The sequence below is a fragment of the Oncorhynchus masou genome, chromosome 22 (assembly GCF_036934945.1).
Source record: "Oncorhynchus masou masou isolate Uvic2021 chromosome 22, UVic_Omas_1.1, whole genome shotgun sequence".
Lineage (NCBI taxonomy): Eukaryota > Metazoa > Chordata > Actinopteri > Salmoniformes > Salmonidae > Oncorhynchus > Oncorhynchus masou.
Genome location: NC_088233.1, coordinates 51,518,944 through 51,543,583, shown reverse-complemented (window position 1 = coordinate 51,543,583; position 24,640 = coordinate 51,518,944). Strand labels below are relative to the sequence as shown.

The 24,640-nt window shown below is 42.5% G+C and overlaps 1 protein-coding gene across 1 annotated transcript in view; it reads right to left on the bottom strand.

Moving 5' to 3' along the window:
- The window catches only part of crabp1a (cellular retinoic acid binding protein 1a), a 28,628-nt gene extending 10,981 nt beyond the window's left edge, over window positions 1-17,647 (bottom strand). Inside the window, exons 1-2 of the mRNA XM_064928985.1 lie at window positions 17,275-17,647; window positions 12,771-12,949 (exon numbers count right to left, since the gene is read on the bottom strand). Of these exons, the coding sequence (XP_064785057.1) occupies window positions 12,771-12,949; window positions 17,275-17,344 (249 nt within the window). The 5' untranslated portion in view covers window positions 17,345-17,647. The remainder of the gene's footprint in view (window positions 1-12,770; window positions 12,950-17,274) is intronic.
- Window positions 17,648-24,640: the final 6,993 nt, after the last annotated feature.

Here is a 24,640-nt window from a genome sequence, read left to right as displayed (position 1 = left end):
TAACCAGTGCCCCTGGACCTCTGGAATTAAAACAGCCCCAAAACATCACTGACCCACCACCATGTTTCACTGTGAGTATGAGGTGCCTCTCCTTGTATGCATCTCTGTTTCGACGCCAAACATGCCGATGCTGTATCTGACCAAAACGTTACATTTTGGTCTCATCTGACCAGAGCAACTTCTTCCAGTCATAAATTAAATGACTTTTGGCAAACTCCAAGCGCTTGTGTCTGTGGGTCAGAAAGGGCTTTCTTCTGGCAACCCTTCCAAAGAGCCTGTGGTTGTGGAGGTGGTGTCTGATGGGGCTTTCTTCTGGCAACCATTCCAAAGAGCCTGTGCTTGTGGAGGTGGCATCTGCTGGGGCTTTTTGAAACCTGGTGACCCCAATGCGCCACCAAGGCCTGCAATTCTTTCACAGTGATTCTTGGGGATTTTGTTGCTTCTCTCACCATCCTCCTCCCTATCCTGAAGGGCAAAATGCATTTGTGTCCTCTACCCATGTGGTTTTCAACTGTTCCATGTCTTTTGAATGTTTTAATAATTTCCCTGACAGTGCTCAGTGGTATATTCAATCGTTTGTGGATCTTCTTGTAACCGTTACCAGATTTCTGAAGGTCTACAACCATCTGTCTCTTTTGAACTGACAGTTCTTTTGTTTTCTTCATGGTGTTGGATGACAAAGGGTGTTACCTAATTTTTTTTTACCCTAGTGAAAGGGATGTAATGGCTCAATATAGTTCTTTAAGACTAACATAAACTTAAATAAATTGAATTTAATTCTTGGTTTAATTTGGTAGATGTTATTTTCAATAATCTTTAAGTCTGCCATTAATTGTGAAACCTTGATTTGGAGGACATTGATTTATAATTAAATCAATAAATGATTTTGGTGGGTTCCATTTGAAACATTAATAAAGAACAGTATTTCTCACATGTTGGTATTTTGAGTTTCTCTACAGTTATATTGTTTATTTTTTTAAGTATTGTTTGTCCATTGCCAGTCAGGGGTGCCAGTAATTTTGGAGCCCACTGTATATATACACTACCGGTCAAAAGTTTTGGAACACCTACTCATTCAAGAGTTTTTCTTTATTTTTACTATTTTTTACATAGTAGAATAGTTTCTCAAACTAGACACTCTAATGTACTTGTCCTCTTGCTCAGTTGTGCACATTGGCCACTCAGTCCTCTTTCTATTCTGGTAAGAGACAGTTTGTGCTGTTCTGTGAAGGGAGTAGTACACAGCGCTGTATGAGAGCTTCAGTTTCTTGGCAATTTCTCGCATGGAATAGCCTTAATTTCTCAGAACACAAATAGACTGACGAGTTTCAGAAGAAAGGGCTTTGTTTATGGCCATTTTGAGCATGTAATCGAACCCACAAATGCTGATGCTCCAGATACTCAACTAGTCTAAAGGAGGCCAGTTTTATTGATTCTTTAATCAGAACAACAAGATTTCAGCTGTGCTAACATGATTGCAAAAGGGTTTTCTAATGATCAATTAGCCTTTTAAAATGATAAACTTGGATTAGCTAACACAACGTGCCATTGGAACACAGGAGTGATGGTTGCTGACAATGGGCCTGTCACGTCCTGACCTTAGTTCCTTTTTTATGTCTCTGTTTTAGGTTGGGGTGGGCATTCTATGTTTTATGTTTTCCATTTCTATGTGTTTGGCCTGGTATGGTTCCCAATCAGAGGCAGCTGGCAATTGTTGTCTCTGATTGAGAACCATACTTAGGCAGCCTGTTTTTTGTTTTCTGTCTCTGTGTCTGCACCAGGCAGAACTGTTTAGTTTTCGTTCATTCTCCTTGTTATTTTGTTTTTGTGTTCAGTGTTAATAAATATCAACATGGACACGTACCACGCTGCATATTGGTTCGATCCTTCCTACTCCTCCTCAGATGAAGAGGAGAAACGTTACAGGGCCTCTGTACGCCTATGTAGATATACCATAAAAAATCTGCCATTTCCAGCTACAATAGTCAATTCCAACATTAACAATGTCTACACTGTATTTCGGATCAATTTGATGTTATTTTAATGGACAAAAAAATGGGATTTTCTTTCAAAAACGAGGACATTTTTAAGTGATCCCAAGCATTTCATTTTAAACAAATTTGTTTTCACTTTGTCATTATGGAGTATTGTGTGTAGATGGGTGAGAAAAAAAATTGTAATTGCTTTCCGAAATTGGAATCCATTTTGAATTCAGGCTGTAGCACAACAAAATGTAGAACTAGTCAAGGGGTATGAATACTTTCTGAAGGGACTGTATGTCAATAAGAATCACCTTTTTGTCGTCTTGATGGACCGTCTTCTCAAACGACGGGAAGGAACTACGACAGCAGTCTTTGCACGGCAACTTAATCGATCTTCCTGAACCCCCGGCACGTAGTGTACCCTGTGGCAGGTGAGTAATTCTAAAAGTCTGTCTCTATAGCAACCAGCCAGGCTAAAAGACTTGATTTGTCAAAGTCGTCTGTCGTGAAGTGCAGCGCTCTCCTCTTGGTGTCGGTCTACAGGAGAGACCATAATGGTTGCACCAAGTTTCGGTATAAAAAATAAATGTGGTCGCTGACAAGCAGAGTGAGTTAATCGTGGTAAGCACATATGCACAGCTGTAGGTTCTCCTTTTCAACTTTCTACAGCATCAATGGCCACTTTGACGTTGAAGAGCTTTGCTTTGGTGAAATTTGCCTGTCAACGTCAGTCAGGTTTCTCTCAGTCTCATTATCACTTTTTGGGGGAGGGTCACTGTGGCTCCTGACTAAAACTTTGATCCAGCCCCATTCCCTGTGGGGTGACTCTCAGCGCTGAATGTTCCTTATCACTTTCTCCCTGCCGGCAGAAATGAGATGCCCCTGTAAGTGAGAAGGGCTCTCCTGATCCCCTCCAATCCCCCGATTAGAGAGCGCTTTTAACCTTGTGCCAGTGTGAAACAGCCCTCGCCTGTTTGCCTTGGGTAGATTAGTGTAATCCCTTTAAACCCCCCAACCTGGGCCAGGCCCAGGGCTCGGGACCCTGCCACAAGCCCAGCCAGTACGGTGTCTAATTGGGGACTGTGCCTAATATGACGCTAAGTGGAAGCCGACCAAGGAAATATACTTGGGAAATACTTGTATCGAGGATGGGAGCAGAGCCTTTTTTTTAAAGTGATCCTCAAACCTCACGAACAGTCAGAAAATACTTTAAATCAAAGGAATGGAGGGATTGGTCAAAAGAGATGTATGGGTCTGTCCACCATGCCTGAGGGCACAGACTGTAAGGGGCCTTTCTGTCTGTTACGATCAAACACTGAACTGTAAAATATCCGGCACAGGCTATGGAACCCGGCAGGTAGCCTAGTGGTTAGAGAGTTGGACTCGTAACCAAAAGGTTGCAAGATCAAATCTCTGAGCTGACACGGTAACAATCTGTTGTTCTGCCCCTGAGCAAGGCAGTCAACCCACTGTTCCCAGGCCATCATTGAAAATAAGAATTTATTCTTAACTGACTAGTTCAAAAATGGTGAAATAAAAACCCAGTGCCACAATCTGATGCTCAAACCAATGAGTTACAGATTGCTGTTTCAGTCAGTCTAGAAATTGACTAAGATGCATTCGTATCATGACGATACAATGTTGGCATTTCTATTTTGTGTTTTTCACAAAAGTAAGATTTATTTTCCCCAGTAAGAGTTATGAGCAGCGATTTTATTGACATCAAAGCTCTCTGCGCAATGATGCAATTTTTCCTCTTTCCATTTGCAATTATCTTGCCACCAGAATACCATTTGTCTAGACATTTTTGTGGTATTTTTGGGGAGATTCGACTGTTATTCTTTTATTTATTTTATTTTAAGAGGAATATGTTGGTGTCCTAGAGATGTATACTTGTGCGACAGTTACCAGCTCTTTGTAAAAATCATCCTGTGGCCTGATCTGAAACTGGTGATGTAAGCGGTCTTAGATCTAACATACCAAAATATATGATTCAAGATCAATGTTGCTATAACATGTGATTGCTGGTAAGTACTTTGACCTAACTTAATCACATTTAAAATGACTAACTCAAGAATTGAAGATCCGTGTTCTTCACATGCCCCTAAATGCAAGAGGTTAACTGATGTGACTTGGTTCAAATAATAGCAGATGGATTATTATTGCTCTGGTGTTTCCGGCATATACATTTTTTTAAACGTTCATATTAAAATAAACATTTATTTCATTCAGAATTGATCATGGCAGTGTTATTCAATAGGGACATTTATGTGATTGATTAAAATTAAGTAGAAAAGTCTGTTTTGTGTACTTGAGGGTGAGCTTATGAGGATGCGTTTACACATGCAGTGCAATTCAGATCTGGGTCGTTCCACGTATAGAGTATATTTAAGACAGGGTTGAGGGAGGGAGGGGCAATTGAATGCAAGCTTCACACATTTATTTTCATTGTGAAACATTTTTAGCCTATCTATCTATAGGTAACAGGGTTAATGTGTTGTGCTCAGTTTCCCACCACAAAACACCAGCAAATGGCCAAAAAGAGTAGGACCAGCTCACCTGCTTTTACACTATGACTTGAGTATTATATGTTCAATGTTTCTTTTGCAAAAATCATTTAAAAAGGAATAGTTTAACCATATTAAAACGAGAGTTCAGTTCACATACCGTTTAAAATGAGGGATCACATGAATCAATCACATGAAATACATTAAAATCTTCAGAAATTGCATAACTAGGCCTTTATAATGATGGTGGGTTAAGGGTTCAAATCTTCCTAGAAGTCATGATGAGGGCTGATTTTTGGCACTTTAGCAATTTAGGTGTTTATTCACATAAAAAAAAATATTTATTGAATTGGCTATGTGGTCTATATTAAAGGGCACTTTATTTAATATAACTGCACAATTTCTACTGAAAATATCAAGGGGACGCAAAATTATAAATTGCAGATTATTTCCATATCTGATACCAATCTGATATTTTCCCTAATGTGCAAACAGAAAAAAAACACATGGAATCTGATCTTTTTATATATATATACACACATCCATACAGTGCATTCAGAAAGTATTCAGACCCCTTTACTTTTTTCACACTTTTCACATTTAGTTACGTTACAGCCTTATTCTAAAATGGATTCAAAAAAAATTCCCATCAATCTACACACATTTTTTTTTTTGCAAATGTATTCTAAATAAAAAAATGAAATATCTAATTTACATACAGTAAGTATTCAGCCCTTTTACTCAGTACTGTGTTGAAGCACCTTTGGCAGTGGTTACAGCCTCGAGTCTTCTTGGGTATGATGCTACAAGCTTGGCACACCTGTATTTGGGGAATTTCTTCCATTCCTCTCTGAAGATCCTCTCAAGCTTTGTCAGGTTGGGTGGGGAGCGTCGCTGCACAGCTATTTTCAGGTCTGTTCAGAGATGTTAGATGGGGTTCAGGTCCGGGCTTTGGCTGTGCCACTCAAGGACATTCAGAGACTTGTCCCAAAGTCACTCCTATGTTGTCTTGGCTGTGTGCTTAGGATGATTGTTCTGTTGGAAGGTGAACCTTTGCCCCAGTCTGAGGTCCTGAGCGCTCTGGAGCAGGTTTTCATCAATAATCTCTCTATACTTCTCCCCCGTTCCTCTTTCCCTCAATCCTGACTGGTCTCCCTGTCCCTGCCGCTGAAAACCATCCCCACAGCATGATGTTGCCACAACCATGCTTCACCGTAGGGAAGGTGCCAGGTTTCCTCCAGACGTGATGCTTGCCATTCAGGCCAAAGAGTTCAATTTTTTTTTATTTTTTTTATTTCACCTTTATTTAACCAGGTAGGCTAGTTGAGAACAAGTTCTCATTTGCAACTGCGACCTGGCCAAGATAAAAGCTTAGCAGTGTGAACAGACAACACAGAGTTACACATGGAGTAAACAATTAACAAGTCAATAACACAGTACAAAAAAGGCGAGTCTATATACATTGTGTGCAAAAGGCATGAGGAGGTAGGCGAATAATTACAATTTTGCAGATTAGCACTGGAGTGATAAATGATCAGATGGTCATGTACAGGTAGAGATACTGGTGTGCAAAAGAGCAGAAAAGTAAATAAATAAAAACAGTGTGGGGATGAGGTAGGTGAAAATGGGTGGGCTATTTACCAATAGACTATGTACAGCTGCAGCGATCGGTTAGCTGCTCAGATAGCACATGTTTGAAGTTGGTGAGGGAGATAAAAGTCTCCAACTTCAGGGATTTTTGCAATTCGTTCCAGTCACAGGCAGCAGAGTACTGGAACGAAAGGCGGCCAAATGAGGTGTTGGCTTTAGGGATGATCAGTGAGATACACCTGCTGGAGCGCGTGCTACGGATGCGTGTTGCCATCGTGACCAGTGAACTGAGATAAGGCGGAGCTTTACCTAGCATGGACTTGTAGATGACCTGGAGCCAGTGGGTCTGGCGACGAATATGTAGCGAGGGCCAGCCGACTAGAGCATACAAGTCGCAGTGGTGGGTGGTATAAGGTGCTTTAGTGACAAAACGGATGGCACTGTGATAAACTGCATCCAGTTTGCTGAGTAGAGTGTTGGAGGCAATTTTGTAGATGACATCGCCGAAGTCGAGGATCGGTAGGATAGTCAGTTTTACTAGGGTAAGTTTGGCGGCGTGAGTGAAGGAGGCTTTGTTGCGGAATAGAAAGCCGACTCTTGATTTGATTTTCGATTGGAGATGTTTGATATGAGTCTGGAAGGAGAGTTTACAGTCTAGCCAGACACCTAGGTACTTATAGGTGTCCACATATTCAAGGTCGGAACCGTCCAGGGTGGTGATGCTCGTCGGGCATGCGGGTGCAGGCAGCGATCGGTTGAAAAGCATGCATTTGGTTTTACTAGCGTTTAAGAGCAGTTGGAGGCCACGGAAGGAGTGTTGTATGGCATTGAAGCTCGTTTGGAGGTTAGATAGCACAGTGTCCAAGGACGGGCCGGAAGTATATAGAATGGTGTCGTCTGCGTAGAGGTGGATCAGGGAATCGCCCGCAGCAAGAGCAACATCATTGATATATACAGAGAAAAGAGTCGGCCCGAGAATTGAACCCTGGCACCCCCATAGAGACTGCCAGAGGACCGGACAACATGCCCTCCGATTTGACACACTGAACTCTGTCTGCAAAGTAATTGGTGAACCAGGCAAGGCAGTCATCCGAAAAACCGAGGCTACTGAGTCTGCCGATAAGAATATGGTGATTGACAGAGTCGAAAGCCTTGGCAAGGTCGATGAAGACGGCTGCACAGTACTGTCTTTTATCGATGGCGGTTATGATATCGTTGAGTACCTTGAGTGTGGCTGAGGTGCACCCGTGACCGGCTCGGAAACCAGATTGCACAGCGGAGAAGGTACGGTGGGATTCGAGATGGTCAGTGACCTGTTTGTTGACTTGGCTTTCGAAGACCTTAGATAGGCAGGGGGATGACTGCGGCAGCTTTCCAATCCTTGGGGATCTCAGACGATATGAAAGAGAGGTTGAACAGGATGGTAATAGGGGTTGCGACAATGGCGGCGGATAGTTTCAGAAATAGAGGGTCCAGTCTTGGATTCTTCAGATTAGATCTTGTTTCTCATGGTCAGAGTCCTTTAAGTGCCTTTTGGCAAAATCTAAGTGGGCTGTTATGTGCCTTTTACTGAGGAGTGGCTTCCGTCTGGCCACTCTACCATAAAGGCCGATTGGTGGAGTGCTGCAGATGGTTGTCCTTCTGGAAGGTTTTCCCATCTCCCCAGAAGAACTCTGGAGCTCTATCATAGTGACCATAAGGTTCTTGGTTACCTCCATGACCAAGGCCCTTCTCCCCCAGATCTGTGCTTTGACACAATCCTCTCAGAGCTATTCCTTCTACCCCATGGCTTGGTTTTTGCTCTGAGATGCACTGTCAACTATAGGACCTTATATAGACAGGTGTGTGCCTTTCCAAATTTTGATCAATCAATGGAATTTACCACAGGTGAACTCCAATCAAGTTTTAGAAACATCTCAAGGATGATCAATGGAAACAGGATGCACCTGATGTCAATTTCGAGTCTTATAGCAAAGGTTCTGAATACTTATGTAAATAAGTTATTTATGTTTTATTTTTGCAAACATTTATAAAAACCTGTTTTCACTTTCTCGTTGTGGGGTATTTTGTGTAGATTGATGAGGGAAAACGTTTATTTAATGAATTCTAGAATAAGGCTGTAATGTAACACATTGTGGAAAAGGGGAAGGCGTCTGAATGCTTTCCGAAAGCACAGTATGTGGATCTCAAACCTGATACAATTTTGATGTTTGCTCTGATGTGGCTTTTTTGCACGTGACCTGGCGTTACCATGACATCCAACCCAAAATGTTAAGTAACAATGCCAGGAAATGAGCATTGCATCTGTGTGCATCTTCAGAGGCTACAGTGTGAATGTGCAAATCTGATATGGGTAAAACTGAGTGTGAACAGTGGATAAGAAAATTCAGAATTGGGTTCTTAGCGTGGGTGGTGGCTTTTTGTGGACCTCCCGAATGGCGCAGTGGTCTAAGGCATTGCATCACAGTGCTTGAGACGTCACTACAGACCGGGGTTGGATCTCAGGCTGCCGGCCGTGATCAGAAGATCCATGATGCGGCGCACAATTGGCCCAGCGTCATCCGGGTTAGGGGAGGGTTTGGCAGCCAGAGGTTTCCTTGTCCCATCGCGCCCTAGTGCTCCTTGTGGCAGGCCAGGTGCCTGCAAGTTGACTTCGGTCACCAGCTGTACAATGTTTCCTCAGACATGCTGGTGCGAGCAGTGTGTCAAGAAGCAGTGCTTGGCAGGGTTGTGTTTCGGAGGACACATGGCTCTCGCCTTCACCTCTCCCAAGTATGTACAGCAGTTGCAGCGATGGGACAAAACTGTAACCACCAATTAGATATCACGAAGTTGGGGAGAAAAAGGGGTCAAAAAATATTTGATGAAACCTATCAATTTAAATGTCCAATTTGGGTCCAATCAATTACCTTAATTTCTCAGAGATTAAAATATATAAATAAAAAAAGGCTGCAGGAATGCTAAACTTATCTGTTTAAAACTGCAAAAATGATTTCAGAACAATCTGAGATGGTGAATGTCATGGCTTGCTGAAATGACATGCAATGACCCTAGTGGAAAAGCAGCCTATAACCGGGGACTGGTGAAGTACCTTGTATTCGATGAATATAGCTGAGTCACAGTTTATCTGCGCTGACGTGGCATCGTGACCTGCTCATTCCAAACAACGGCTTAAGAATTCCTCGAAGGGCCAAAGCTTGGAGAGAGGCCCCATCTCATATATGTCAGCCCTCTAATCCACTTTCTCGGACGTCAGCATGATATTAATAAGTCAGTCATGTTAATGTATATTTTTCATGGAAACACTACTCAAAAGGAAATAAGAAAACCCTAAAAGCCTTGTCACAATCACACAATCCCCGCCCTGTGCGACTGGGTCCTGGACTTCCTGATAGGTAACATCTCCACCCCGCTGATCCTCAACACTGGGGCCCCACAAGGGTGCATTCTCTGCCCTCTCCTGTACTCCCTGTTGTTCACCCATGAGTGAGTGGTCATGCACACCTCCAATTCAATCATCAAGTTTACAGACAACGCTACAGTGGTAGGCTTGATTACCAACAACGACGAGACGGCCTTCAGGGAGGAGGTGAGGGCCCTCGGAGTGTGGTGTCAGGAAAATAACCTCACACTTAATGTCAACAAAACAAAGGAGATGGTGGATTGTGGACTTCAGGAAACAGCAGAGGGAGCAGCCCCCTGTCCACATTGACGGGACAGCAGTGGAGAAGGTGGAAAGTTTAAATTTTCTCGACATACACATCACTGACAAATTGAAATGGTCCACCCACACAGACAGCGTGGTGAAGAAGGCGCAGCAGCGCCTCTTCAACCTCAGGAGGCTGAAGAAATTCAGCTTGTCACCAAAAACACTCCCAAACTTTTACAGATGCACAATCGAGAGCATCCTGTCGGGCTGTATCAGCGCCTGGTACGGAAACTGCTCCTCCCACAACCGTAAGGCTCTCCAGAGGGTAGTGAGGTCTGCACAACGCAAATACCTGCCCTCCAGGACACCTACACCACCTGATGTCACAGGAAGGCCAAAAAGATCATCAAGGACAACAACCACCCGAGCCACTGCATGTTCACCCTGCTATCATCCAGAAGGCGAGGTCAGTACAGGTGCATCAAAGTGGGGACCGAGAGACTGAAAAACAGCTTCTATCTCAAGGCCATCAGCCATCACTAACATTGAGGGGCTGCTGCCATCATACTGACTCATCTCTAGCCACTTTAATAATGACAAATTGATGTAATAAATGTATCACCAGCCACTTTAAACAATGGCACTTTATATAATGTTTACATACCCTACATTACTCATCTCATATGTACATACTGTACTCTATACCATCTACTGCATCTTGCCTATGCCGTTCGGCCATCGCTCATTCATATATTTTTATGTACATATTCTTATTCATTCCTTTACACTTGTGTGTATAATGTAGTTGTTGTGAAATTGTTAGGTTAAATTACTTACTGCATGGTCGGAACTAGAAGCACAAGCATTTCGCTACACTCGCATTAACATCTGCTAACCATGTGTATGTGACAATAAAATTTGATTTGATTTGAATGGCACACATACACAATCCATGTCTCAATTGTCTCACGGCTTAAAAATCCTTCTTTAACCTGTCTCCTCCTCTTCATCTAGTCGTGGCCAAAACTTTTGAGAATGACACAAATATTAATTTTCACAAAGTCTGCTGCCTCAGTTTGTATGATGGCAATTTGCATATACTCCAGAATGTCAGAATGTTATGAAGGGTGGTCAGATGAATTGCAATGAATTGCAAAGTCCCTCTTTGCCATGCATGTGAACTGAATCCCCAAAAGTATTTCCATTGCATTTCAGCCCTGCCACAAAAGGACCAGCTGACATCATGTCAGTGATTCTCTCATTAACACAGGTGTGAGGACAAGGCTGGAGATCACTCTGTCATGCTGATTGAGTCCGAATAACAGACTGTAAGCTACAAAACTAGGGCAATGCTTGGAATAATTGTTCTTCCTCTGTCAATTATGGTTACCTGCAAGGAAACACGTGCCGTCATCATTGCTTTGCGCAAAAAGGGCTTCACAGGCAAGGATATTGCTGCCAGTAAGATTGCACCTAAATCAACCATATCTGATCATCAATAACTTCAAGGAGAGCGGTTCAATTGTTGTGAAGAAGGCTTCAGGGCGCCCAATAAAGTCCAGCAAGTGTCAGGACCGTCTCCTAAAGTTGATTCAGCTGCGGGATCGGGGCACCACCAGTACAGACCTTGCTCAGGAATGGCAGCAGGTAGGTGTGAGTGCATCTGCATGCACAGTGAGGCAAAGACTTTTGGAGGATGGCCTGGTGTCAAGAAGGACAGCAAAGAAGACACTTCTCTCCAGGAAAAACATCAGGGACAAGCTGATATTCTGAAAAAGGTACAGGGATTGGACTGCTGAGGACTGGGGTAAAGTTATTTTCTCTGATGAATCCCCTTTCTGATTGTTTGGGGCATCCGGAAAAAAGCTTGTCCGCGAAGACAAGGTGAGCCCTACCATCAGTCCTGTGTCATGCCAACAGTAAAGCATCCTGAGACCATTCATGTGTGGGGTTGCTTCTCAGCCAAGGGAGTGGGCTCACTCACAATTTCTCCTAAGAACACAGCCATGAATAAAAAATGGTACCAACACATTCTCAGAGAGCAACTTCTCCCAGCCATCCAGGAACAGTTTGGTGACAAACAATGCCTTTTCCAGCATGATGGAGCACTTTGCCATAAGGCAAAAGTGATAACTAAGTGGCTCGGGGAACATAACATCGATATTTTGGGTCCATGGCCAGGAAACTCCACAGACCTTAATCCCATTGAGAACTTGTGGTCAATCCTTCAAGAGGCGGGTGGACAAACAAAACCCCACAAATTCTGACAAAGTCCAAGCATTGATTATGCAAGAATGGGCTTCCATCAGTCAGGATGTGGCCCAGAAGGTCATTGACAGCATGCCAGGGCGGATTGCAGAGGTCTTGAAAAAGAAGGGTCAACACTGCAAATATTGACTCTTTTCATCAACTTCATGTAATTGTCAATAAAAGCCTTTGACACGTATGAAATGCTTGTAATTATACTTCAGTATTCCATAGTAACATCTGACAAAAATATCTAAAGACACTGAAGCAGAAAACTTTGTGAAAATTAATATTTGTGTTATTCTCAAAACTTTTGGCCACGACTGTACACTGATTGAAGTGACATCAATAAAGGATCATAGCGTTCACCTGGATCCACCTGGTCAGTCTATGTCATGGAAAGAGCAGGTGTTCTGTATACTTTTGTATAACTGTATTCGGAAATAAATGTTTGAATATATAGGAAATCTGCAGGCAAGATTCCAGTGAAGAGAGTTTCAATCCCACAATTAGCACAATGAATCTGGCAATGTGATCACAGTTCTCTGCCCGTATTTTCATATTTAGTGTGTTAGATGTAGTCAAGTAATCCGTTGGACTGAACGAGAAGGTGCCCTAATAACAGTGTTTATCTAACAAGTAGAAAAATAAATATGGGCATATTATGTCATTTGCCAAAATCTGTTGAATACTTCTTTATGACTGACTTCATGTCATATAATTGTTTTTAAATCAGTGTGCATTATACTTATTAAGAGGCAACATGTACTGCACAATGGACCCTTTCCACGTTACCTTGCATTTCCTGCCGTCCACCGTCTCCTCGTCGAACTCCTGGCCGATGTGGAAGTTGATCTCGGTGGTGCGGACGGTGGTGGATGTCTTGATGTAGAACTGCTCCCCGTCCTGACGGATCTCCACGTGAGGCTTGGAGGCAGCAGCCCCAGCCACCTTCCTCAGCATGGCATTCACGCCTGGATGGGCACAGCAGAGACCAGGGAGGGAGAAGGGAATGGAAGGGTAGGAGGAGGGATTTAGGCCTGATTCAGACAGACAGACACCCCCCACCGCCTAGATCCGTCTGGACCAGATTTACCCCAAAACAGTCCTCGACCTGACCCCTCTCTCACCATCCCACACTGCCCTACCCCTCTCTCTCACTCTTTATGGACTTTCTCTTCTCTTGGCTACTTAATCATGTATATTTCCTTATTTTTAAAAACATGATAGACCAACTGAATGAGGAATAGCTTTTCTTCAACAGACACCAATTAAAAGTGATAAACCATAATAGTAGAGCATTGTTCTTCTGGTAAGTGCTCTGTGGTAACAAATCTGAAAACTTGAGGAGATATCGGAGGAATTATTGGAACTCTGCGCAAGAGATTAAGTATTTGGCCTTATTGCCCCGGGGGGGGGGGGACAATACTTGTTGTGTGACAGGGCCAGATCTGAATTAGGTTTCGGAGAATCTGGTGACTGGCTGTGTAAAGCAGTGACCAAGAAGCATGGCAAAGTCCTGGCATGAGGGGAGTGCTTTGGCATGCCCTGTGCCACTCTGCAAGTCTGTCTGGCCACCCCTACGTCCTTCCAACTGTCTGAATCAGCCCTACCAGGTCTTGCTGGTCTCTCCCTACACTGTCCATATTATTTTGCAGGCAAAATGGCCGCAGATACAGACTGACGGTTAGATTGTGGGATATTCAAGGAGGAGGACTCACTCCCAGACATTCACCCTATGGCTTCCCTCGAACATGCATTGATCATGAAGAGATTTAGATACCTCCCACTGTGCAAAAACTGGTTGAATCAACATTGTTTCTAAATCATTTCAACAACAAAAATTCAACGTGATGACATTAAATCAACATGGAAAACTGATTGGATTTGAAAAAAGTAATCAACATAAGGGAATTTCGTATTTTTTTGATTTTTTTTTTAACCTAAATCCAATGACATGGTGGCATCTGGTGTAACAGTAGTCTTAACCTTAACCAACTATAGAATGCAACAAGCAAGACCACGTAACGAGCCGTGGACCAGGCTATTGCGTATGTACGCTAACATCACGTCATAGCACTAAGCTGCACACAGCACTGCATGTTCCGTGCTGCCATGGTGAAAAAACCGGCATCATGGTCCACCGTGCACCCTCTCCCTCCGAGTTAACAGATGATTATAGGGACGTTGATAGAAACAGGCAGAGCCACGTCGGAATCCACATTAGGCTGATGCACGGCTCTCAGTTAACCAGGCACTTATGCAAAAGGAAATTAATGATCTGCAGGGGCAGTTGTGGTTAAGGGATCAGTGTCCCCCCCCACCGGATGGTTGAGCTAAGGTGCGCTAATGTGATTAGCATGATGTTGTAAGTAACAAGAACATTTCCCAGGGACATAGACATGTCTTATATGGACAGAAAGCTTAAATTCTTGTTAATCTAACTGTACTGTCCAATTTAAAGAAGCAAAGTGAAATTTACAGTGAAAAAATACCATTCTATTGTTTAAGGAGAGTGCACAACAACAAAAAACTTTTATCACGGCAACTGGTTTGACCTCTGAAGTTAGATAATGTACATTCAGTAATCTTGTTCTGATTTGTCATCCTGAGGGTCCCAGAGATAAACATTTTGCATAATTTTGATTGATGAAATCCATTTTTATGTAGGACCTGGGTTCTACAGTTTGAACCCCTGCTGTGTCTGCCCTGAATGTGCAAGTTGAGATACTGGGGTGCAAAGGAGCAAGATAAATAAATAAATACAGTATGGGGATGAGGTAGATTGGATGGGCTATTTACAGATGAGCTATGTACAGCTGCAGTGATCTGTGAGCTGCTCTGTCAGCTGGTGCTTAAAACTAGTGAGGGAGGTGAGAGTCTCCAGCTTCAGAGATTTTTGCAGTTCGTTCCAGTTATTGGCAGCAGAAAACTGGAAGGAGGAAGAAGGAAGAATTGGCTTTGGGGGTGACCAGTGAGATATACCAGCTCGAGCGCGTGCTACGGGTGGGTTCTGCTATGGTGACCAGTGAGTTGAGATACGGCGGGGCTTTACCTAGCAGAGACTTGTAGATGACCTGGAGCCAGTGGGTTTGGCGACGAGTATGAAGCGAGGGCCAGCCAACGAGAGCATACAGGTCGCAGTAGTGGGTAGTATATGGGGCTTTGGTGACGAAACGGATGGCACTGTGATAGACTGCATCCAATTTGTTGAGTAGAGGGTTGGAGGCTATTTTGTAAGTGACATCGCCGAAGTCGAGGATTGGTAGAATGGTCAGTTTTACGAGGGTATGTTTGGCAGCATGAGTGAAGGATGCTTTGTTGCAAAATAGGAAGCCAATTCTGCATTTGATTTTTGATTGGAGATGTTTAATATGAGTCTGGAAGGAGAGTTTACAGTCTAACCAGACACCTAGGTATTTGTAGTTGTCCACATATTCTATGTCAGAGCCGTCCAGAGTAGTGATGCTAGATGGGCGGCCAAGTGCGTGCAGCGATCGGTTGAACAGCATGCATTTAGTTTTACTTGCATTTAAGAGCAGTTGGAGGCCACGGAAGGAGAGTTGTATGGCATTGAAGCTCATCTGGAGGTTAGTTAACACAGTGTCCAACGAAGGGCCAGAGGTATACAGAATGGTGTTGTCTGCGTAGAGGTGAATCAAAGAATCACCAGCAGCGAGAGCGACATCATTGATGTATACAGAGAAGAACCGGCCCGAGAATTGAACCCTGTAGCACCCCCATAGAGACTGCCAGAGATCCGGAGCACAGGCCCTCCGATTTGACATACTGATACAACATTTTGAACAGTAATGCAATGTTTCATTGGATCAGTCTAACACTTTTCACGTACACTGCTGCCATTTAGTGGCCAAAATGTAAATTGTGCCTAGACTCCTAAGTGATATAATGGCCTCTCTCTTGCATTTCAAAGATGATAGAAACAAAAAAAAAAAAATGTTTTTTTCTTTGTATTATCTTTTACCAGATCTAATGAGTTATACTCTCCTACATTAATTTCACATTTCCACAAACTTCAAAGTGTTTTCTTTCAAATGGTATCAAGAATATGCATATCCTTGCTTCAGATCCTGAGCTACAGGCAGTTAGATTTGGGCATGTCATTTTAGGTGAAAATGTAAATAAAAGGGTCCGATCCTTAAGAGATTGTGGGCACGACTGAACGAAACGCAGAACAGACAGAATGCATGCAATCTCTCTGAACCATACAATCATAACCACAAAGAATGGTCTCCATTGGATCATAGCTGAACTGTGCTGTGTTGGGTTGGTAGATATCTCACAAGGAAAATGTAATCAAAGCTAGGAGTGGTTCACAGGATCTGTTTGATGGAGGCTAAGCAAGGTCAGTAAACTGCAGCTTGCATATTAAACAAACTTAGTTAAGCTGAGGGACTCATACAGGTCCAGAACAAGGGGGTCAAATTTCTTTCAAGTCAGGTCATTTATTTACAATTCATGAATAGAAAAGGGTTGGGCAGTTTTCAAGTTATAGATTGATACTTTTTCTGGTTTGAACTGAATTTGTACCTGGAAATATAGTACCGTAATATGTTTCTGTTAATAATTTAATAGGCCCCCTGAGCCAATTTGATGACACGCACCCGTCGGGTTACTAACTGTTAAACTGTTTAATGGTGCTCACAACTCAAAGCTATCCTCTGAGCAACAAACAAACCCAAACAGCCCCATATGGAATATTCACACCCAAAACTAAAATATGACCAGTGTGGTCTCATTGCTTGAGCAGCATAGTACCAACAGTCCAGACACAGAAAGACCAAGCCACACAAATTAATGACCCAGATAAACTGGTCCAATTCTAAACCATCACAATGATCAGCAAGGGAAAAAAGCAAGTGAGAGAAAAACCCCCACAAAAAGCAGAAGAGGAGAGAATTCCATGAAGACCTCCACTGACACTGCTAACGCATGCCCTACTTAAACACTAATACATGAGTAATGTTGTTCCCATGCACATGCAGCCGGACCCCGGCTATAACAATACCAATGTCTATATAAATGACATCTCCTGAAGCTGAATGCTTTCCCACTGCAGCTTGCTTGTATGCTCTCCCTCCCTCCTCGTTTAGATGAGATAAGACAATAGCATATTGTTGGAAGGGAAGCAATGCCCAAGGAAAATACAAAGGTTTTTTTTTTAAATGCACATGATGGATAAAGCTCACGCAGGGATGCACTGTGCAGGCTATTGAAAAAAGAACGGGCGGAAAAAAAGAGAGGGATGAGAGAGACAAAACGTCAAGAAGGGGCTTACCGAGGGCTTTGAGAAGTTCGTCAAAATTCTCACTGCTCTTCATTTTCCAGGTACCGGCAAAGTTGGGCATTTCTGCTGGGGCTGACAGTAAAGGCTGTGCCTGCAAAGAACCTGCTCCACGCTCTGTGCTTCCTATACCCTCTCTCTCACTCTCCTCCTTTCCTCTGCTTTGCACTCTCTTCTCCACTCACAACCTCTGCCTCTCTCAATCTTCCTCTCTCTCCTTTCTGTAGCAGCTTCAACTTCCTCTTTGCCACGAGACAAAGCAAGTATCTCTATTCTTCATATACACACCTTTTTCTTACTGTCTGCCTTTTACTCCCTCTATCTCAGTTGTCGTCTCACTCTCTGACTCTCTCTCTCGCTAGTGTCAGTTTTGACCTTGTCTCTGTCAGTAGTTATAGCAAGTGTCTTTAATCTGAATAACTATAGGTCCCTCCCCCTAGAAGCCCTGTCCCATTATTAACTGAGACATTTCACACAATCTGTTCGGAGACTAGACAGAACACACCAAAATTGTCATTCCCTAACCCAGAATGGCATTCAGAACCGAGATGATAACCTTTGTAAGCATGTGTGATTTTTTTTTATTCATGTAAAATATTCATATTGTTGGTATGGTAATCAATTACATTTTCTGATGGAATTAACATTTTAAACTCATGTCTGATACTTCCAGTTAGTGATTGTGTATTGTGATGGGAGTAGTTTTTATACATGGCGCAATCTAGTTTACTTCCATGCGTATTGCAAAATCTTCGGATATGGTTAACCCACTACCATATGGTTGGAAATGGAAATCCTTTATTCATTGCATCCGAACTTATTGTATACCTTATGTTACAAATCGGTCCCCTTGTATGAATGCTCATATCGCTCTCAATAGTGAAACCTTTACCTTTTGTGGCACACTAAGGGAACCCGTGTGGCTCAAATGGTAGAGCATAGCACTTGCAATGACAGAGTTGTGGATTCAATTCCCATGGGGGACCAATACAAAAAAAATGTATGCACTCACTACTGTATGTTTCTCTGTATAAGAGCATCTACTGAAATGAAGGAAAAAATGTCAATTCTGAGGGCTTCATAAAATATTTTAACTTCACTTGTTTACGTCTTTGACATGAGCAGAAAAGTATGGAGTGAGTGCACGTGTGTGTAGGCGCGCAACAAAAGTACCCCATTAGCCCACCATACTCAGTGAGTCTCATACATACAAACAAGCACATTAATGGCTATTTTCAAACTGCCAGCACCAGTTGAGTTGACTATGAACAATAAACAAGGTGATTCCCATTTCTACTTTTTAACATATTGATTGATTTGATCTGTTTACCATCACTGAACGATACAATAAGAAACAACTTTACTGGACAGTTTTTAAAATAATGCAAAATTCTAAACAATAATTACAATTTAAATCATTTATTTCCATTTCGCGCCAAGGCTTCTGTGAAATAACTCAAGTGAAACAGCTCAGCTGGAAAGTTTAGAAAATGCACCACTTTTGGATGAACAGGTTTTTGGGGGATTCAAAATGTAATTTCCTTCACCTTGACACAGTTTGCCTCCAAACTCTAAATCCAATAATCAGGCTAAAACACAGTTTTTTTAACAGCTTATGCAGAAGAGGTAGAAACTCCCCTATCATTTCATCGTTACATAATCACCCCCCGGATGACATGGAGAAGGAAGGGAGCGCTTGCTCTCGTTGGTGTAACATCAGCTGTTAATTGTTATGAAAATCTACCAAAAACAAGTATAGGTGAATAAAGCTTGGGGTTGTGATATGAAAATGGAAAGGGAGAGATCAGAGGGTTCTGATCCTCACAGTACGGTTCCCTTAAGCCAGCCATGGCAGGCAGACACCAGATGAGCATTATCACGGCTCCAAAGCACTCGGCCCTGTCAAAGAATTCATGCCAGAGAAATCAGGCCTACCTGCCTGGGAGATTAGAGAAGAAGGGAATATATAAATAGATAGTTAAATGAAAAGTCTCAGACTCAACAAAAGACAAGCACCCCATATGGGGCGCCACAGGGTAGCCTAGTGGTTAGAGAGTTGGACTAGTAACCGAAAGGTTTCAAGTTCAAATCCCCAAGCTGACAAGGTACAAATCTATCGTTCTGCCCCTGAACAGGCAGTTAACCCACTGTTCCTAAGCCGTCATTGAAAATATGAATTTGTTCTTAACTGACTTGCCTAGTTAAATAAAGTTTTTTTTTATTTATTTTTTATCTTTCTCCCCCTAAAAAAAATACATGCATAGGCCTACTCCATTGTGAGTTTGGATTAGTACTAGTAGATATATTGCAGTAAAACATATATTTTAGGACATTTTGTACCATTTCAGATGTTTTGGTGAAAAGTACATATTTTGTCATGTACTTTGCGCCGAGCAAAGCTGATTGAGTATTGCAACTCATATATTTTTTAAGTGAATGTTTGCTGTAAGGACCCATGTCTAAAGTGTACTTGATGATGGATCACAGCAATGACACTGACCATTTCTGGAGCATACAAACTGAACATTAAATATATTGTTGTAACATAGCCAATATGTTGGTTGAGGGAAAAGTAAAGAAAACCATATTATAAGAAGGTCAAAGTAAATAAAAACTTGGTAAGAAAAATCACATCTTTACCCACAATAGAGGAACAGGAAAAGCTAAGTACAGCAAACATGTAAAGGGGTTTAAAAACGTTGTCTTTCTCAAACCATTAACATCAGCTGCATTAAAAAATAACCTCTGACGTGAGTAATTCCCTTTTAACATGTTGTAGTTAATGCAAGACATCAACTCATTATTAACAATAATTTCCCAAGTCGACTATAATGAGTCATGTGGATGTGCCTCCCAGTGAGACAAACCGCAGCACTGAGATCAGTAATGAGGTGAAACAAGCTCTGGAAGCGAAGACCTGTGGTAGAAATGGAGAGAATGAATGCACTTCATTGCTTTTGACGAGCAAAATGTTCCCTGTATAAAAACATAAATAAGTCCGAAGTGTACTTGATTGAAAGAAAAGCTGGTCTGGAAGTAAACTCTTATTAGGAGCACAGAGCAACAATGACGCACTTCCTTCCATTAACAAGTGCATTCAATTCAGCTCAAGAGCCTTCTGAACATGGAGTACATTCACAAGCACACACACACACACACACACACACACACACACACACACACACACACACACACACACACACACACACACAATTGTATTTTTGAAGTAAAAGACTTTGTGGAGATGGTATGATGTGCCCATGTGCACTGTTGTGAGCATGTTTTACAGAAACAATTAACCAACCCCCCTTAACAGGGATACATAGAGACATACATGGTTATAACCAAAGTGGCATTAAGAGGACCAGTGTTGGACTTACCATTAGACAGAAGAGGCAATTGTCTCAGGCCTCACAATATCTTGGGGCATCATGAGCTGGGCACAATAAAAATAAAAATAAAATCGTAATCATTCAAAAAGATATATACTTTTTCCGCTTGAGGCCCACCTATGCTCTGTCGTGCATTTCTTTAGTAAAAAGACAGGAACTGCTGATATTACTTATCGAAGCAGAGGCAGAGGACATGTACACTATATATACAAAAGTATGTGGACACCCCTTCAATTTATTGGGTAAGGCTATTTCAGCCACACCCGTTGCTGACAGGTGTATAAAATCAAGCACACAGCCATGCAATCTCCATAGTCAAACATTGGTAGTACATAGACTTACTGAAGAACACAGTGACTTTCCCCATGGCACTGTCATAGGATGCCACCTTTACAACAAGTCAGTTCGTCCAATGTTTGCCCCGGTCAACTGTAAGTGCTGTTATTATGAAATGGAAATGTCTTGGAGCAACAACGGCTTAGCCTCGAAGTGGTAGGCCATCCAAGCTCACAGAACTGGACCGCCGAGTGCTGAAGTGCGTAAAAATCACCTGTCTTCAGTTGCAACACTCACTACCGAGTTCCAATCTGCCTCTGGAAGCAACATCAGCACAATAACTGCTTGTAGGGAGCTTCATGAAATGTTTTTTCATGGCTGGGCAACTGCACACAAGCCTAAGATCACCATGCGCAATGCCAAGCATTGGCCGGAGTGGTGTAAAGCTTACCGCCATTGCACTCTGGAGCAGTGGAAACGCGTTCTCTTGAATGATGAATTAAGCTTCACCATCTGGCTGTCCTATGGACAAATATGGGCGAATCTGAGTTTGGCAGAGGCCAGGAGAATGCTACCTGCCCCAATGCATAGTGCCAACTGTAACATTTGGTGGAGGAGGAATAATGGTCTGTGGCTGTTTTTCATGGTTTGTGCTAGTTCCAGTGAAGGGAAATCTTAACGCTACAGCATACAATGACATTCTAGACAATTCTGTACTTCCAACTTTGTGGCAACAGTTTGGGGAAGGCCCTTTCCTGTTTCAGCATGACAATGCCCCCGTGTATAAAGCGAGGCCCATACAGAATATTGGTTTGTCGAGATTTGGTGTGAAAGAACTTGACTGGGATGAATTGGAATGCAAACTACGAGCCAGGCCTAATCGCCCAACATCAGTGCCCGACCAGTGCTCTTGTGGCTGAATGAAAGCAAGTCCCCACAGCAATGTTCCAACTTCCCAGAAGAGCGGAGGCTGTTATAGCAGCAACGGGGGGACCAACTCCATATTAATGCCCATGATTTTGGAATGAGATGTTCGAAGAGCTGTCCACATACTTTTGGTCATGTAGTGTATGTGCAGCCCATGTATCTGATCCTGTCTGGCCAAAAACAGTGTGGAATGTCAAACTCTTTTTGGCCAGACAGCATCAGGTACATGGGCTACATATAGTAAGAGAGATGGGAGCTGTTTTGCTTGCCGAGATGCTTTCTCCAGTGTGACAGTTTCAGCTAGAGCTCTGCTACCCGACCAGAGCCCGACATTATAGATTGTGTTAGGGCCGGGTAGGGCCTGTTTTTTCATCAATAACTAGGGTACAGGTAGGGCTCGGTATCACTAACATTTTGAAGCCTTTGCTCATGCTCTGCTGAGCAGTACAGTCATATCGGACTAAGATCATAAAATGGTGTCAGAGGTGCTTCAACCTCGTCAAATTTAAGACAGGAGAGATTATTTCACATACACTAATAATGTTCCTTGAGTTTGTCTCGTCAATGAGCAGAGTTGGCCAAGCGGAGCCATTGCTATGGAAACTCACACACTCACACACCGCCATGAGCAGAGTGCATGCAGAGCGTGTTGCCTTGTGCTGGCGAGTGATCTCGTTAGTCTCAGGATGTGTTTCACCTGTGCTGGCCCAGCTGGTTTTTAATTTAAGAGCTATTTAAATTGTAAAAGAGCTGTTGGGAGAGCTACACCTCACGTAAACTGAGGCGCTATTACCAGCTCAACCACTCTAGTTTGAAAGATGCCTGAGGTTTTGTGTTTCCGCTGTTTGTTTTGCTCCATATTCTTTTTCCACTACTATACTAAATTGGTGTGGGTTTTTCTTTTATGTTGTCTTTCCGGGGGGAAACCTACAGATCTCGGATCTTAATAGGACCCATTTTGTCGCAGGAGGAAAATAATCCTGCAGCAGGAGGATTTGAATAAATAGTTTAAACCCATAATCACCGCCAGGGGGCAGTTGGAAGCTGTTTGTAGGCTATACAATGCAATATCATACCATAGGGGGCTATGGTTTGGGGAAGGCTCTGCAAACCAACCGACCTCATACTGTCAATAATTCTCAGTTTGCACATGCATTGTGAACTGCTGTAACGCAGTGGTCTGGGCAGCACACTTTGGCTCTGGGCATCACGAGTTCCCGCAAAATGCTGGCAATTGTTTTGACACTTTGTATGAATGGAAACTAATATGTTGGTGTAGGGTACTGTTATTATTTAGCCAATCCAAAGGCGGCTGCCTTCCTGCCTCCAAAGGCACCTACTTGAGTAGGTAGCACTTTTCCAGTAGGTTGCTGCCATTTGGGACATTATTCGAAGGCAGCATCACGTGATAGTGCATTCACATTCTACTGAGCGTGAGTCGTTTGTAGCCACCGTAGTGCTAGTAATTCAGTGAACAACTATCCCAAAATGTAAATATGTAACACGAATAACATGTAACAGAATCGATCTTTGTAACGTCACCTCTTAATAAATGAAGTTGACACAGCAGCACAATTATCCTACGCTATAGGGTCCTCCTCTCGCATATCACTTGGTCTGCTGCTCCATCATTGTGGATAAGACAGGTAAACTTGCATACATGAGATCTTAAAGGCTACGATTTGAGATAGCTAAATAAGCTATTTAACTGACTGTTTAAGAATGATTAATAGCCAAAATAGCGGTATTTCACTGTGAAGTTAATATTGAATTAGAGCTCCTGTTTTTTTCTAATGAGTAGGCTTGCATTGTGATAAATTCAGACATCTAGCACACCCGTGCATATGATTAAATTACACCATTCAAGATAACATGGTTTTATATTCGTTGATAATTAATATTGAAAATCTAACTAGATTAGAAAGCCTCGGCTACGTCACCCTAATGTAAGATAAATACTGGCAGTCAAAAGTTTGGACACACCTACTCATTCAAGTGTTTTTCTTTATTTTTACTATTTTCTACATTGAAGAATAACAGTGAAGACATTCACACTATGAAATAACACATGGAATCATGTAGTAACCAAAAAAAGTGTTAAACAAATATTTTAATATTTGAGATTCTTCAAAGCAGCCACCCTTTGCCTTGATGACAGCTTTGCACACTCTTGGCATTCTCTCAACTAGCTTCATGAGGTCGTCACCATGAGGTCGTCACCTGGAATGCCTTGTTCAAAGTTAAATAGTATCATTTATTTCCTTCTTAATGCAACCCAATTACCAACCAAATAAATTGCAGCCCAAATAAATGCTTCACAGAGTTCAAGTAACAGACACATCTCAACATCAACTGTTAAGAGGAGACTGAGTGAATTAGGCCTTCATGGTCAAATTGCTGCAAAGAAACCACTACTAAAGGACACCAATAAGAAGAAGACACATGCTTGGGCCAAGAAACACAAGCAAGAAAAAGCCATATTTTTTCCAGTGTCTGTGCTCTTTTGCCAATCTTAATCTTTTATTGGCCAGTCTGAGATATGTATTTTTCTTTGCAACTCTTCCTAGAAGGCCAGCATCCCGGAGTCGCCTCTTCATTGTTGACGTTGAAACTTGTGTTTTGCGGGTATTATTTTATGAAGCTGCCAGTTGAGGACTTGTGAGGCGTCTGATTCTTGAACTCGACACTAATGTACTTGTCCTCTTGCTCAGTTGTGAACCGGGGCCTCCCACTCCTCTTTTTATTCTGGTTAGAGACAGTTTGCG